The 15341-nt window shown below is 35.0% G+C and overlaps 1 protein-coding gene across 2 annotated transcripts in view; it reads left to right on the top strand.

The window, feature by feature from the left end:
* The window catches only part of LIMS1 (LIM zinc finger domain containing 1), a 208607-nt gene that overhangs the window by 30157 nt on the left and 163109 nt on the right, over nt 1–15341 (top strand). Inside the window, exons 1-2 of one of the 2 annotated variants that reach the window (XM_031958780.1) lie at nt 1162–1302; nt 9769–9879. Coding sequence is in view for 1 of the 2 variants with exons in the window: in XM_031958778.1 (XP_031814638.1) it covers nt 9769–9879 (111 nt within the window). In the remaining variant the exon portion in view is untranslated. Of the gene's footprint in view, nt 1–1161; nt 1303–9768; nt 9880–15341 lie in introns of those variants that run through there. The other variant, XM_031958778.1, reaches the window with a different exon arrangement.

The raw sequence follows: 15341 nt of genomic DNA, 5'->3' as shown, positions 1-15341 counted from the left end.
GGGGAAGCAAAAGATGAGGGAAGAAGTAAGAGAGGAATCCCTAGATGGGGGATGTCAAGTTATATTATAACTGGCTTATTATTGGCTTATTAAGCCAAGTTATGGAGCAGAATTTAATGGAAGAGTTAGCAGGGATAGGAAAGATGTCTGTGTATGGGAGGTATGTGTATGTCTGACTGTGTGTCTGTATGTATGTGTATGTACATAAGTATGCATAAATATATCTTTTCTTAAGGTAGTTGGGGCATAATGGGGGGATGAAAGTGAGATATTGTGTCTCTGTGTGTGTATATCTACATATATATATGTAATCTCTTTCTTAATTATAACCAACTTGGGGGTGGTGGGAGGGATGAAAGATGGGGAAAAGAATAAAGTAAAAAAGGTGTGCAGCAGAGAACAAAAAAACAATTTACAAGGAAGTGAAGAAAGGATGGATACTCATGAATATAACTTCTTCTACTAATATATGTACTTTCTTAAGTTGGTAGTTATATATTTTGAATTTTTCCTGATGTTCTGTTGGGCATATGATAATATTTTCTTTTGTTTTGTATTGCTTTTCTGTTTTTCTTTTTTCTTATTGTTTCTTCACGTAAAATACATTTAGAAAAAAAAAATGCCTCTCCCCTAAATGCTATCCACCTTCAAAGAAAAAAAAAACTCATGGATTCTGAATGCAGATTAAAGCACAAATTTTTGCCCTTTGTTTTCTTTTCTTCTTTCATCCTTTCTTTCTTCTCTTCCTTTTGCAACATGACTAATATGGAAATGTTTTGCCTGATTTCATATATACAACTGATGTCACATTTCATGCCTTTTCAAGGAATGGGAGGTGAAAGAGAGGGAGAAAATTTGGAAGTCATAGTTTTTAGAAAATCTTAAAAATAAGTAAATGCTAAAATTTAAAAAAATAAAATGAAAAGGTACTTGGGGAGAGAAGATTTCTGAAATGTTCAGTTGCAATCTGTTCTCTGGGTTATTCTACTCATGACCTGAAAAGCAATTCACTAGGAAATTCAAGCATGTGAATGTGGGTTAAAGTTTACCTTGGTTCCACAGGCCTGTTGTGAATGCCTCTGTCTATTGTGTAGAGTAGGAAATGTAAGTAGGGAACAGATCTTCATTCACTGCTCATGAGTTTTCTCATTCAGAACGTGTGGAGGAAATGATGTCCCAAATCTCACATAGTCCGAGGTCACTGCCAGCACTGCAGAGTATTGATGCAAGTTCTCTGGGGTTTTAGTGCATTCACTGTTGGAGCAGCTTTTTTCTTGGGGAAACAATGTGGCCTTTGTCATGGTGAGTGAGGTGTGTTTTAACGAATATGTAATGTGTAATATCCATTTTGAAAGTTGAGATGTAGTACAATAATCTATTTGTTAAATGAGTAGCCTTTTGTTTTCCATTATGAGTGATTATGCAGTAGTAAAACATAGATAAACTTAGTCAGAGACTAGTTTTTCTTTTCAAGATGAACTTTAGAATCTAAGATTTTAAAGAGGCAGTTACCTACTCCAAAGGGAGTCACAAATAGAATTTAGGGCTTTGCATTTTTGATATTTTTTTGTTAACCTATTGCAGGAAATGAGAGATTCCTTTGACCAGACTTTTGTATAGCCTAAAACATCTGGAAGTGTTTGTTTCTGTTACGTGCTTGCTTTGTTTCAAGGTAGTAAATATTAGAAACAGGTGTTTTTCTATGTTGTAAAATATGTGTGAATTGGTTTAGCTTATATTTTTTACTAGTTTTCGGTCTTTTAGAAAATGTGTATGTTTGTATGCTTTTTAATTAAAAAGCATTTAATTTCCTTCCCAGCCCCCCATCATTGTCTATTCATTTGAAGGAAAAAGCCTTTTTTAGCATAAACATTCATAGTCAATATTCAGCATCTTGATTTAGTCATCTGTAAGAAAAATGGATTAGTTTCTTCATTTTCTGTTCTCTGGTATTTTGGTTGTTCCAACTTTGGTCAGGTTCTTTAGTCTTGACAATGTTTGATTTTTACAATGAAGGCTGTAATGTTTTAAATTGAATCCAGTCTGTTTGAGGAGTTACTTTTAGTTTTGAAGTTATTACAGTAGTATGAGGATATTAAATAGCTGAATCCTGGATAGGAAGAGGTGTTAAATAAGGAAGAGGAAGGGGTGGGATGATGATGATGAAAATTATGGTGACAACTTTGGAACTATACTCAAAAAGTTATCCAACTGTGCATACCCTTTGACCCAGCAGTGTTTACTGGCCTTATATCCCAAAGAGATCTTAAAGGAGAGAAAGAGACCCACGTATGCAAAAATGTTTGTGCAGCCTTTTTTGTAGTGTCAAGAAACTGGAAACTGAATGGATGCCCATCAGCTGGAGAATGGCTGAATAAAATGTAGTATATGATATTATTGTTCTGTAAGAAATGACCAACAGGGTGAATACAGAGAGTCCGGGAGAGACTTACATGAACTGAAGCTAAATGAAATGATCAGAACCAGGAGATCATTATACATGGCAACAAGAAGATTATATGATGATGATCAAATCTGATGGACATGGCTCTCTTCAACATTAAGATGATTTAAACCATTTCTAAGCTTATGGTAATGATTCCTTTTCTTCACACACACTAATTAGGATTTGAATTCAGGAATTCTTCATTCTGTGTCCAGTGCTTTATCCACTAAATCATCCAGCTGCTTTTACCACTGCTTTTTCTCCCATAATCATATCATATTTATTTTGTATGTTGCTGTTACAGTCTATGTCTTCCCTCTTCAGGGGTCCTCAAACTTTTTAAATAGGGGGCCAGTTCAATGTCCTTCAGACTGTTGGAGGGCCGTACTATAGTAAAAACAAAAACTTTGTTTTGTGGGCCTTTAAATAAAGAAACTTCATAGCCCTGGGTGAAGGGGATAAACGTCCTCAGCTGCCGCATCTGGCCTGCGGGCAGTAGTTTGAGGACCCCTGCTAGATCATAAGCTCCTTGAGGGCAGGGATTTTGAATTTTTATTCCCAGTTCCTAGCATAATGGTGCCTGGCGTAGAGTAGGAACTTTATAAATTGATTATTTGAGGAGTCTTATATAATAAGTCAGTAAACATTTATTAAATATCTACCTTGTACTAAATATTGTGCCACCAGCTGGGATTAGAAAAAGGGGCAAAACATCTAAAGTCTTATGAAAAAATGGTCTTAATCTATTGATTAGAGAAATGCAAATTAAAACAGTTCTGAGGTACCACCTCTTAGATTAGCTAAGATGACAGGAAAAGATAATGATAAATGTTGGAGGGGATGTGGGAAAACTAGGACATTAATGTATTTTTGGTAGAGTTGTGAACTGATTTAAGTATTCTGGAAAGCAATTTAGAATTATGCCCAAAGGGCTGTCAAACTGCACATACCATTCAGTCTAGCCAATCCAGTGCCACTACTGGGTCTGTATCCCAAAGAAATCATAAAAGAGGGAAAAGGACCCACATGTGCAAAAATGTTTGTAGCAGCTATTATTTTGTGGTGACAAAGAATTGGGAAAATGAATAAATGTCCATCAGTTAGGGAATGGCTGAATAAGTTATGGTATGTGAAAGTAATGGAATATTATTATTCTGTAAAAAATGATGAACAAGCTGATTTTTAAAAGGCCTGCAAAGATTTACATGAATTAATGCTGAGTGAAATGAGCAGAAGCAGGAAAACATTGTACACAGCAGCAGGATTGTGCGATGATCAACTATGAAAGACTTGGTTCTCAGCGTTTCAGTGATCCAAAGCAATCCCAATAAACTTTGGATGGAACACCACCCATATCCAGAGAGAGAACTATGGGGGCTGAATGTAAATCAATATATGCTATGTTTACTTTTTTTCCTTTTTCTTCTGTTTTTTCTTTTACCGTTGTTTCCCTTTTGTTCTGATTTTTTTTCTCCCAACACGAATCATAAGGAAATAGATTTTTAAAAGTGTACATGTATAACACCCCCAAATTTTGTTTTTATATGTAACTGGGGAAAATAAAAATTTTAAAAAGAAAAAAGAAAACTAAAAAAGGAGGGGGTGGGGGAGAGACAAATCGGACCCTGCACTCAGGGAGCTTACCATTAGCATGATCTTGAGTAGATCCTTACAGGTTCGGTGGATAGAATGTTGGATCAGGAAGACCTGAGTTCAAATACTACCCCCAATTCTTAACTCATTGTGTGATAAGACAGGTCACTTATCCATAATCAGCCTCAGTTTCTACATCTGTAAAATGAGGGTGTCAGAACTGAAAAAGACTTTTCAAGCTCTGAATCTATGGTCCCTTGATCCAGATTGCCCATTTCTGGATGATCTCCAGTTTATTGAACACGAACATTAATAAAACATTCCACAGGACAACAGAAAGGAAAGAGGCCATGAGACCAATCATCATCATTCATATTTAGAATTAGAAAGCAACCTCCTTCTTTAAAGAAAATGATACAATAGTGAAATGAGTAATGTAAATACTATGTCCATTCTATACTGTATTACTCTTAGCCAATAAATGTATCTTTGTTTTTACAGGTGTGTGTGTGTGTGTGTTTAAGATGTCTTCAAATGTTTAATTTTATGTGGGACAGATATTTAAAGAAGCCATTTTCACATGAAGCATTAATAAGATAGATTGTGATTCTTTAGTGAGTTTCTGACATTATATAAATGTCAGAAACATTTATATAAAATCTTTAGCAAAATTTTATATTTCTTTACCCATTTACAAGTAGTATGCAATCGGGCAGCCTTTTTCTACTTTTTATTTTCATACGACCAGAGAGTAACAGCTAGAATGGGTCTTGGACGTTATTTAGTCCAATGGTTCTCACACTATGCTCAGCGGTCGCTGAAATTCCTTCAGAGGATTCAGGGGGTCAAAATCATTTAAGACGTTTGTGTTTCTAATATGGGTTGTGTGTGTGTGTGTGTGTGTGTGTGTGTGTGTATATATATATATATATATATATACCAGCAGACCCTGTGCAGGTCAATATTCCTCTTGGTGCCTGAGACATGAGCTAAGATTAAGCTATATATGCTGTATTAGATATGCATATATAACTTAAACTCTTAAGTATTTTTTTTAGTGTTTTTCTTACAGACTTTCAGCAAAAATTATTTCCTTTGAAAAAAGAAAAAAAAAGATCTTCTGAAGTTTGTTTTCCCAAGTTGTGTGTGTGTGTGTGTGTGTGTTTGTCTTACATAAATAAAAATTCTTTGGGATCCTCAGTAAATTTTAAAGGTATAAAGGGTCGTAAGAACAAAAAGTTTGAGAACCTTTTTATTTTGCAAATGAGGAAACTGAAACCCAGAGAAGTTATTTATCTCAGGTCACATAGAAAGTAAATGATAGTGGTTTCTATAATTATTTTAGTTTCCTTTGGACTGGACCTGTGATCTTATTGGGCAGGAAGTGTCCAGTCAAGAATTTCCTCTACCAATTTAGGTCAGCATTTTTTCTGCAGCTTAATCTTAGCTCATGTCTCAGGCACCAAGAGGAATATTGACCTGCACAGGGTCTGCTGGTCAGTGTATGTCAGAGAGCCAAACTTGAATTCAGCCTTTTCTGACTCCAACATCTCTTTGCCTGGACCAGATTGCTTCTAATAGATTTTATATCCAGCCTTTATGAGAAGAAAATCTTAACCTATTCTATTTATTTTTATAACTTTTTTTTTTTAGCATCACAGGATTTAGAGTTGGAAAGAATCTCAAATGTCATTTAATTCAACCCTTGCATTTTATAGCTCATGAAAATGAGACACCCAAAAGAATAAGCTTTCCTAAATGTCACAAAGGTAATACGGAGCAGAGCCAAAGTTTGTATCCAGGCTCCGAATTCAGTGTTTTCCATAGTGATGCAGAATCAAGTGCAACTGTTTTCATAATTTTCTCTCTTGTTACTCATTAATCTCTTAACAGAATAAAATGATGAATGATATATATTCTAGCTTTGACAATTCTTCACTTTACTATTTACATGCACATTTGAGATTATATTTTGTTAGTCAGAATTCCTTTATATAATGATGTATTTACACCCTTCAGTTCTCAAGTTATTCAATTCTCTGATTATATCGTTAATTTTGTTTTTGTTAAATGTGTTTTTCTATCATGCCCTCCATTCCTTAGTCTAATTCATTTGCTGCTAGATCTCCATCATTTCTTGTAATATTTGCTGCAGTGTTACTTTGACATGGATTTTTTATTTTACAAAAAATGAAATTTTACTGATTTTTTTTTTACATTGCTTAAAATTCTCTGGTATTACATTCCCTTCATCCTTCCGGATAGGGATCTTATTTAATAAAGAGAGAAGCCCTCTAGAAAAACTGATAATATACTGTGTTCCACACCCATGGAGACCCCTAAAGGGGTGGAATGAAAGATATTATTCTTTGTGACTCTTGTTCAAAAATCTTGCATTGTTTTGTGGCTCTTTCACTTTACATTATTGTTATCATGTATATACTGTTTTCCTGGCTCGGCTTCCTTCACTTTTCATTAATACATGTAATTTTTTTCAGTGTTCTGTATTTATCATGTTTTTCTTACAGCATAGTAATATTCCATTATATTCATATACCACAATTTGTTTAGCCATTCTTCAATCGATAGGCATCTACTTTATTTCCAGTTCTTTGCCACCACAAAAAGTACTACTGTAAATATGTTGATGTAAATGGGGCCTTTTTATCAAGGATACCCTTGGGGTATATGCCCTAAGAGCTAACATAGCCATCCTCTGTCTCTCCCCTGAGCTTCAGTTCATTCTTCTAATTGATTACTGGACATTTTAGACTGAATAGATCCCTGACAATATCTCAAACTTAGCATTCCTAAAGTAGAATTTATCCTCTTCTTCCCACTCCAAATTCATCTTTCATCCCATACTAATTTTTTAAAATAATTTTATTTTCCCCAGTTATATATAAAACATTTTTTTGTTATGTGCTCATTTTCCATCCAAAATTTCTTGAGATTGCTTCAAATCATTGAAAAAGCACCAAGTCTGTCATAGTTGATCATAGCATAATCTTGCTATTGCTGTGACCAGTGTTTTCCTGTTTCTGCATGGCCACCCTAATTTCTGGTCTCCCGATTTGTAATTTTGCTGTTACTCTCCATTATTCCTTCTCATTCTCCCAATTTATAAATATCCAATAGATTGCCAGAACTTTTTCTACCTCCACAATCTCTCTTCCATCTAATCCTTTCTTTTAGCTACCTTCTTAGTTCAATTATCATCACTTCTCACCTAACATCATCATTACAAAGGCTTCCCTGCTTTAAGACACTCCTCACTTTAGTGGTTCCCATTTGCCTCCAGAATAATATATAAACTTTTTTTTAGCTTTATTTCCATCATGGTTGAAGCTGGCCTTTTCTCTGTTCCTCATTCCTGACACTTCATCTCTTAATTATCTTTGTGCTATCTTCCCCATCCTATGCACAGAATATATTCCCTCATTTTTGTTGCATTGAATCCCTAGATTTCCTCAAGCTGCTCTAGTAGCACAATCTTCGGCATGAAGCCTTTTTTCCCTTAACTGCTGGTATCTTTCCTTACAAACTACCTTGTATTTATTCTTTTGATATTTCTTCTATATATACTTATGTACTTGTTATCTCTTCATTAGAATGGAAGCTTCTTAAGAGTAAGGATTGTTTCATTCTTTATATTTGTGTCTCAACAATGTCTATCACAGTGCCTAATATAGGCTAAATTCCTAATAAATGATTGCTGATCATTTAGTATTCTTTTTATCAATTTGTATAGGTGTAATTTGAGTTTTCTGTGCTAGTGTATCTTACTGTAACAAAGACCAATTAGATTCCCACCTGACATGTGATTTAGTTGGAGGTAACAACTATAATTTTGTTGAGTCATGTCTGACTCTTCATGACCCTATTTGGGAAGTTCTTGGCAAAGATATTGTAATAGTTTCCCATTTCCTTTTGCTGCTCATTTGACAGATGAGGAAACTGAGGCAAATAGTTGAATCTTTTTGCTATCAGGTCTAGCACTCCATCACTTCACACACCTACCCAATGCTAATTACTAACATTTATATAGCATTTACTATGCGTCAACCACTGGTATTAAGAACTTAAAATTATTCTCTCATTTTCTGGTTTGTTTGTGGTGAGGCAATCGGGGTTAAAATGACTTGGTAAGAATCATACTCCTAGTAAATGTTAAGTGTCTGAGAATGGATTTTAACTCATTTCCTTCTGACTTTAGGACCAATGCTCTATCCATTGCTTCATTTGGCTCCCCTATTATCTCATTTACAATGGAAAGAACAATGGAAAGAATTTGGAATCCTTGGACCTAGGGTTAGACTGGGAAACTACATGTACTCTGGAAAGAGCCAATCAGTTCTTAGCAGTTCAAGTCTGAAGAGGATTAAACTCATTAGCTAGTTATTAGAATGTTGCTTTAACCTCATGGTTAGGAAAGGTTAGTTTAATATTACCTCTGTTACCCTGAATTATGCCTTAGCAGCATTTGTCTGTTACTATCCCAAGTAGATATCAATTTATTTAAAAAAAAAAACAAACCAAAAAAATGACATAGAGACTAAATGTCCGGATTAGTGGTCTACCTGACCAATTTGTTAACATTCTGTATCTCAGTCTAAAAGGAACCTGTGATAAGTCATGCTTAATGAAGACCAAGTTACTTGCAACATAGGAAAACCAAAGATGGGTTACTTGGTAGAAAGGGATAAATTTCAGGTATTCTAATTTGGCAGAATTAAAAATTAAGTGAAATGAGGCCCTCTCCTTTTTGCTCTATTCTTTTGCCTTGTATCTCCCCTACTAGTGGTAAAATCTTTACCCTCATCAAAATTTCTTTTGTCCATCATTTCTTTCTCTCTCTCTCTCTCTCTCTCTCTCTCTCTCTCTCTCTCCATCTCTTCAATTTTTTTGGACTCATCTTTTTTTTTTTTTTTTTTACCTACACTTGACCCATTGGTTCTTAAACAAGATATGATGTTTGCTAGTAATTCCTACTTTTTTTGGAACTTGTCTTTATGGCCCTCTGTTGTGAAAAGAATGCCTATTTAATTTAAAAGTCTTACCTCTGCTTTGAAAAGAGGACCCCCACCCAACCTGCTCAGGATAATTACCTGCACTTGGGGATTCCTAGTATGAATGTGGTTGGTTCACTTTTTAGGCCAAAGGGCAAGAATTCTTCTTTGGTCTAGTATATAACCTTACTTCCTGACCACCTTATTGGGACAACTATGAATTTTGAGTTCTTTATGAGGAGGATAAATAAAAATTCAATATTCATAGTACTCTCTTATTGCTATATGAGTTTTCCTGATTCCTAACCCTTTCCTTAGTTTTGTGCTAGGGAAGGCATTTAAGATATGGATGATACATAGAGGACTAATGGATTCAGCTTTTTTCTTCTCAGCATACAGAATCTGCTTTGAGTTGATTCCTGCCTTACATTTAATCTGACCTTATAAGTAAGGACAAGCTTGTCTCCCCTGGTCTATTGGTGCCATTAAAAAAAAAAAAAGACTTAAGTGAAATATTTTTTGGTGGGAGGGTAGTCTCAAATTCTTTTCTCTCCAGAGGAACAAATAAACGGAAAGAGCTTAGACTTTGTATGAAAGGAGGAGGGTAATGTATTGAAACTGATTGAATAAAGTGGGAGCCTTAAGGCCTTAGGTTCAGAAGTCATGCTCCACAGACTGGAAAAATTGAACAGTAAATTTACATTGATCTTGAATTTCCAGAAATTCACCTGTGCCAGATGGAGGAAGCAACAAACAACACTTGGGACTAAGGGGTGAAGAAACAACTCAAACTGGACATCTGGGTTGGACTCCGGGCATTCCTGATGTGAGGTAGGAACTGCTTATGATGTATTATACACTATTATAAAGCATGGTTGTTGGCTGCTGGCTTTACAAAGAATATGAATACAGGAAACCAATCAAGCCTGTGTGTAATTTTGTTATTATTTTTGAACCCCCTTCTTCTACTGAGGTTATAATGGTCAATAAAGAATGCAATTTGCATTTTTTTCTAAACTACAACTACCCCTGAATTAATGTTTGAGGCTGTTTTGTTGGGATCCCTTGTCTGAAAGCCTCATCAGTTCATCTACTGACTTAAGTTTGGCTAGTAGGATCTTTTTTCCCTTTAATATAGAGTGCTAGTTTCTTGAGCAATGGAATCATAGATTTATACCTAGATCCTTTCCCTCCCCCTCACTTTGTAATTAAGAAAACCGAAGTACAGAAAAGGGAGATTACTTAGCCTAAGGTAGTAAATAACAGAGTTAGTATTTGAAACTACATCCTTCAATTCAGTGTATTTTGCATTGATTCCCAAATGAACATCTCCCACACATCTCTAATACCTTTCTCAGAACACTGAGGTCTTTAGAGGCTCTTGCTTTCACTTTAAGGAATAAAGGTTCAATTGTCAAGTTAATGTCATGGCCCCATGTTGTCCCTCTTCACCTTGACAGAAATGCCTTAAAGACTAATTTGATACAAAGTCCTAGAATACACACAGTCTTTTTACCATGGGACGGAAACAGCCGTCAAGCAAACATCAGAAGTTTACTTTTAGCAAGGAAACACATAAAAAGTTGGATCATCTTGTGGAAAGATCCCCTGGATTCAAAGTGAGGAAATGTATGTTCAAGTGGTACATGATCATCATTAACTATGTTACCAGTTTTTGATCTTTGTTCAGCCCTAAAACAGCCTACCACACAGAGTAATTATGAGGAAATAGCTTTATAAACCTTAAAGTGCTATATGTAAAGGTGAGTAGAGTTACAGTAACAGTATAGTTAGACATTTCCTCTTCTGCATCATCATTACTCATTACAGGAAAATTGCTATGTGTTTTCCTTTTACCTGAAATGATAAATATACTCAATCCCTTGTCCCTACCATTGGACTAGGTTTTAGAAGAACTGGTTTCTCATTCTGTGTTCAGGTCTGTGACCATTGGCAAGACATCGTATAGGGGTCCTCAAACTTTTTAAATAGGGGGCCAGTTCACGTCCCTCAGACTTTTGGAGGGCCGGATTAGAGTAAAAACAAAAGCTTTGTTTTGTGGGCCTTTAAATAAAGAAACTTCATAGTCCTGGGTGAGGGGGATAATTGTCCTCAGCTGTTGCATCTGGCTGTGGGCTGTAGTTTGAGGACCCCTGAATTATAACCTCTATAAAATGAAAGGGTTGAATTATGTGATCTTGGGCCTTTCCAGCTACTAAAATAATTTATCACAACATAAGGAATAATGAATAAATCTAAAATTTAGCTACTTTAAGAAAGTTATTTTATAAAAACATAGTAGTGTAGATATCAGGAATAATGGAACATTGATTTTAACAGAAAAATTTTGAGTGAATATAATGCTTACTGAACTGATATCTATGATTCAATTTGGTTTTCTCTGTTTTGCTATGAAAAATTGAATCTAAGCATATGAATATAGAGAAGAGGAACTTTTTACTTTATCCCTATATTATTTTTAATGCTTTGTCTAAAATGTTCTGAATGAATTTAATATATACCATAGTAATAATTTGTATTTTACCTAGTAAGTTTGGTTGACATTTTATATTTTATTTTTAGATTAGTAGGTTTACATGTAATTATGATAATAAATGCATTTGGTAGATATATATTCCAGACCCTTGTTTATTATATTTGGCTACCTGGAAGAATGGTATGTAGAATAACATGGATTCCAAAAATGTTTACAAAAAGAATGTATTTTCAGTGCAGTGTGGTAGAGTGAATCCACATTTTTATTGTAATTGATGAAAAATTATTGGCTGTATCTACAAATTGAAGGACAGTTTTTAATTGGGTCCATAATATAGAAGGGACTGATAACATTGTTTTGTAATTTATACCTCCAGCCAATGCTGATCTTCAACTAAACATACAGAATTGGGGGTGGGGGTAGGAGTCACTTCCCTTGTTATGCTATTTTAGCAAATGTGTCCAAATTCAATTACTGTAAAATCATAGAGATTTAATGAAGGGGAATGCATGCATTCAAGGAGAAAAAGGAATGAATCAAGGGAGCCCACTATTCTTGATTGAAAGAGAAAAGAGTTCGCATAATAGAAGAAATCCTTGTAATAGGCATTGTGCCCAGGAATGGTGATTAAATTCCAAATGAAGTTTTCTGATTTATTTAGTCAAAATTTGCAGACTTTGCCTCGTCAGTGTAATTTGCAGGGGGATATGTAATATTGTGTGAGAGAACTGTCCTGCTATTTTCCTTGGTGACTCAGGTAAAGCAAATTGATTTCATGCCTAGGTTATGTGAGGACTTGACTAGCTTCTTGCATAATGGTTTTGATGCCTTTGATGCTGCTTGTAGTGTTTCAGTAACTTTAATCAGTCTAATGTATTTTAGTGCCTTTGCTGTACAAAGTATTCTATTTTAAATTGACTAAAATTATAGAGGACTCAGAACTTTCTGGGTAAATCTCCATTTTCTGTCAGTTCCTATGTTGGTTACCCCCAAGTCTCCCACCCCTCCTTTTAAGCTTCTTTCTGTGCATTATTTTCCTTCATTAGATTTTAAGCTACTTTCTAAGCAAGGACTTTCTTTTTCTTAATTGTATAACCAGTGCTTAGCACAATGTCTTAGCACAATGTCTGGCACATAGGTAATTAATGAATGTTTATTAAATTGAATGAATCTTCCAAAACTAGACTCAATCATATCATTGATCAGAACTCCTCAGTCTTTTTAATTTTTTGCCTTTACTGTATTGGTATTATGTAAATTATTTCCTGGTTCTGTTCCCTTCACTTTGCATCAGCTCTTACAGGTCACAGGAATCTGAAATTCTCTATCATTTCTTTTTGAACAATATAATCATATCCATAACTTATATGGATAGCCATGCCCCAATTGATGAGTATCTCCTCAATTTTCAATTCATTTTTAAAATGGATTAACTTTTTAAAAATTTTTAATAGTATTTTATTTTCCAAAACATTTGCAAAGATAGTTTTCAACATTCCTTCTTACAAGACTTTGTTTCAGATTTTTCTCCCTCCATCCCTCATTTCCCCTTTCTCCAAGACAAGTAATCTGATATAGGTTAAATATGTGCATCAATTTTCGATTCTTTGCTATCACAAAAGAGCTATTATAAATATTTTTATATATATGGGTCTTTTTCTTCCAGTAGTTACTATGTTGTTTAATTATTTCATCAAATTCATCATGACCCTTCAAGATTTTTTTGGCAGAGATACTGGAAGGGCTTGCATTTTTTTCTCCAGCTCACTTTACAGATGAGGAAACTGAGGCAAACAGTCACATTTCTAATAAATGTGTGAGCTCAGATCTGAACTCAGGAAGATGAATCTTCCTCAATGTGCACCCTGCATGTTATCTACTGAATCACCCTGTTATCCCTAGTAGTTACCATAAGTGTTAATAAAAGTACTATCAGATCCCAGACTTTTGCATGAAATAAGAGTTTTGCAGTTTGCTAATCTGATTCATTCAGTATCTTTAATGTTTTCATCCATTTGTGTAATAACTATTTGCTACATGAACTGTCTGATGATTTTATGTAGAATAAGAAAAAGGAGATGGTAAGATTCCTAATCTTGGTTCTCTCCATGACTAACAAAAAATGAGTCTGAGTTTTTTAGGGAGGTTCCTTTTGGAAAAGTGAAGGAGACTAAAAAAATCCCCAAAGGCAAAGATTAACTATCAAAAATAAACAAAAGAAGAGAATAAGTATGAGATAATTCTCACTATTATAAACATGTCTCATTATTCACTACCAACTCTGCCAGGGGTAGTGCTCCTTCTCTTGCTGGGGCCTTTGCCTTGTTCCAAACCCTAGTTCTGCTCATTGTTAAATAAATTCTCATAGGATAAAGAATTTTTTTATTTCCTGCTTGGAGTTCAGTGTTCTCCTAAAGAGAGCTTTCTGTTTTTTATCTCCATTTTTGCTTCATGGTTACTAACTAAAGTGAGTCATTATTGTTAACCTTTATATAAATGAAGGGAGAAAGAGTCATTTGTGCTTACATCCTGCTCACATTTGGCATGATGAACCAGTGATCACAGTAATAAAGGCTTTGCAAAGTTTATAAATCCAGATGAAAAGAAATACAGAAAATTGCTTTGAGCATCACAGGATTGTAGAACTACAGAGCTTGGAAGAGACCATCATGATCGCCTCCATCCCATCCCCCCCTCATTAGATATAATGACTTCCATAATTTTCAGTATGCCTTTAAGAAGGAAGATTCATTTTCATAGATTTCTATTATAGCAAACTGACAAGACCCAGGAAATTCCAGATTATTTCTGTACTGGCCATTTCCCACAGTGAGGACAATACCCTTTCTACTTGGTCAGCCAAATGTAACTCCCTTTCTCTCCCTCAAAATTGGCCTCAATTAGACTAAAATTAAAGAACTTGCTTATCCCAACTCAGGGCTTGCTTGCAGAATCAATTCCCTTAAAAGATCTTTATTTCTGGGGGGCGGGGGGAGCTGTTATTTCACATGCTTCTTCTGTCTCTAAAATCAGTTCTGGGCATTTAGGGGTGAGATCACTATAGGGACATGTAGGAGTGGAATTCAGTCTGCAGCCCTATGTTTTGGGGGTTAGCTAGTAGCAGATCGTCGATATACTGATACTGCAATATCTAATGCTGTGATTTTTGTATCTAATTATAAGAGGCAACTGATGGCCCAGTGGAGTTCTGAGCCTGGAGTCAGGAAAACTCATCTTCCTGAGTTCAAATGTGGCCTCAGATACTTAATAATTATGTCATCCTAGCCAAGTCACTTAACTCTATCTGTTTTCTCATCTGTAAAATGAATTGGAAAAGGAAATGAAAACCACTTCAGTATTTTTGCCACCTATAAAACCCCAAATGGGACAGTGAGGAGTCAAATATGACTAAATAGCAACAAAATAATGTTTTTATCTAGGCCAAGGATTAAGGGCCTTTAACTTTGTGTCAAAACATTTTAATATTTAGTCTTATCATTTGATCTTCATAACAACTCTGAGGAGGATGGGGATATATAAATATATGTATTTACAGATGAGGAGATTGGGGAAATTTCTTGAAATCAAATTAAATAAAATAATCATTTATTAAACATTCTGGACTCTGTGCTAGGTGAAGAGGATATCAAGGGGAAAAAAAATCCTCTCCTCAAGGAACTTACATTCAACTAGGAGGAAACAATATGTACAAAAATTAGCATATATAAAATAATTTCAGCAAGAAAGGAAGAGCATTGGCAACTTCTGGCATCTAGAAGGTCTTTATATAGGAGAT

The sequence above is a fragment of the Sarcophilus harrisii genome, chromosome 3, assembly GCF_902635505.1.
Source record: "Sarcophilus harrisii chromosome 3, mSarHar1.11, whole genome shotgun sequence".
Lineage (NCBI taxonomy): Eukaryota > Metazoa > Chordata > Mammalia > Dasyuromorphia > Dasyuridae > Sarcophilus > Sarcophilus harrisii.
The sequence above is the reverse complement of the archived record's forward strand: the minus strand, read 5'-3'. Positions and strand labels throughout refer to the sequence as shown.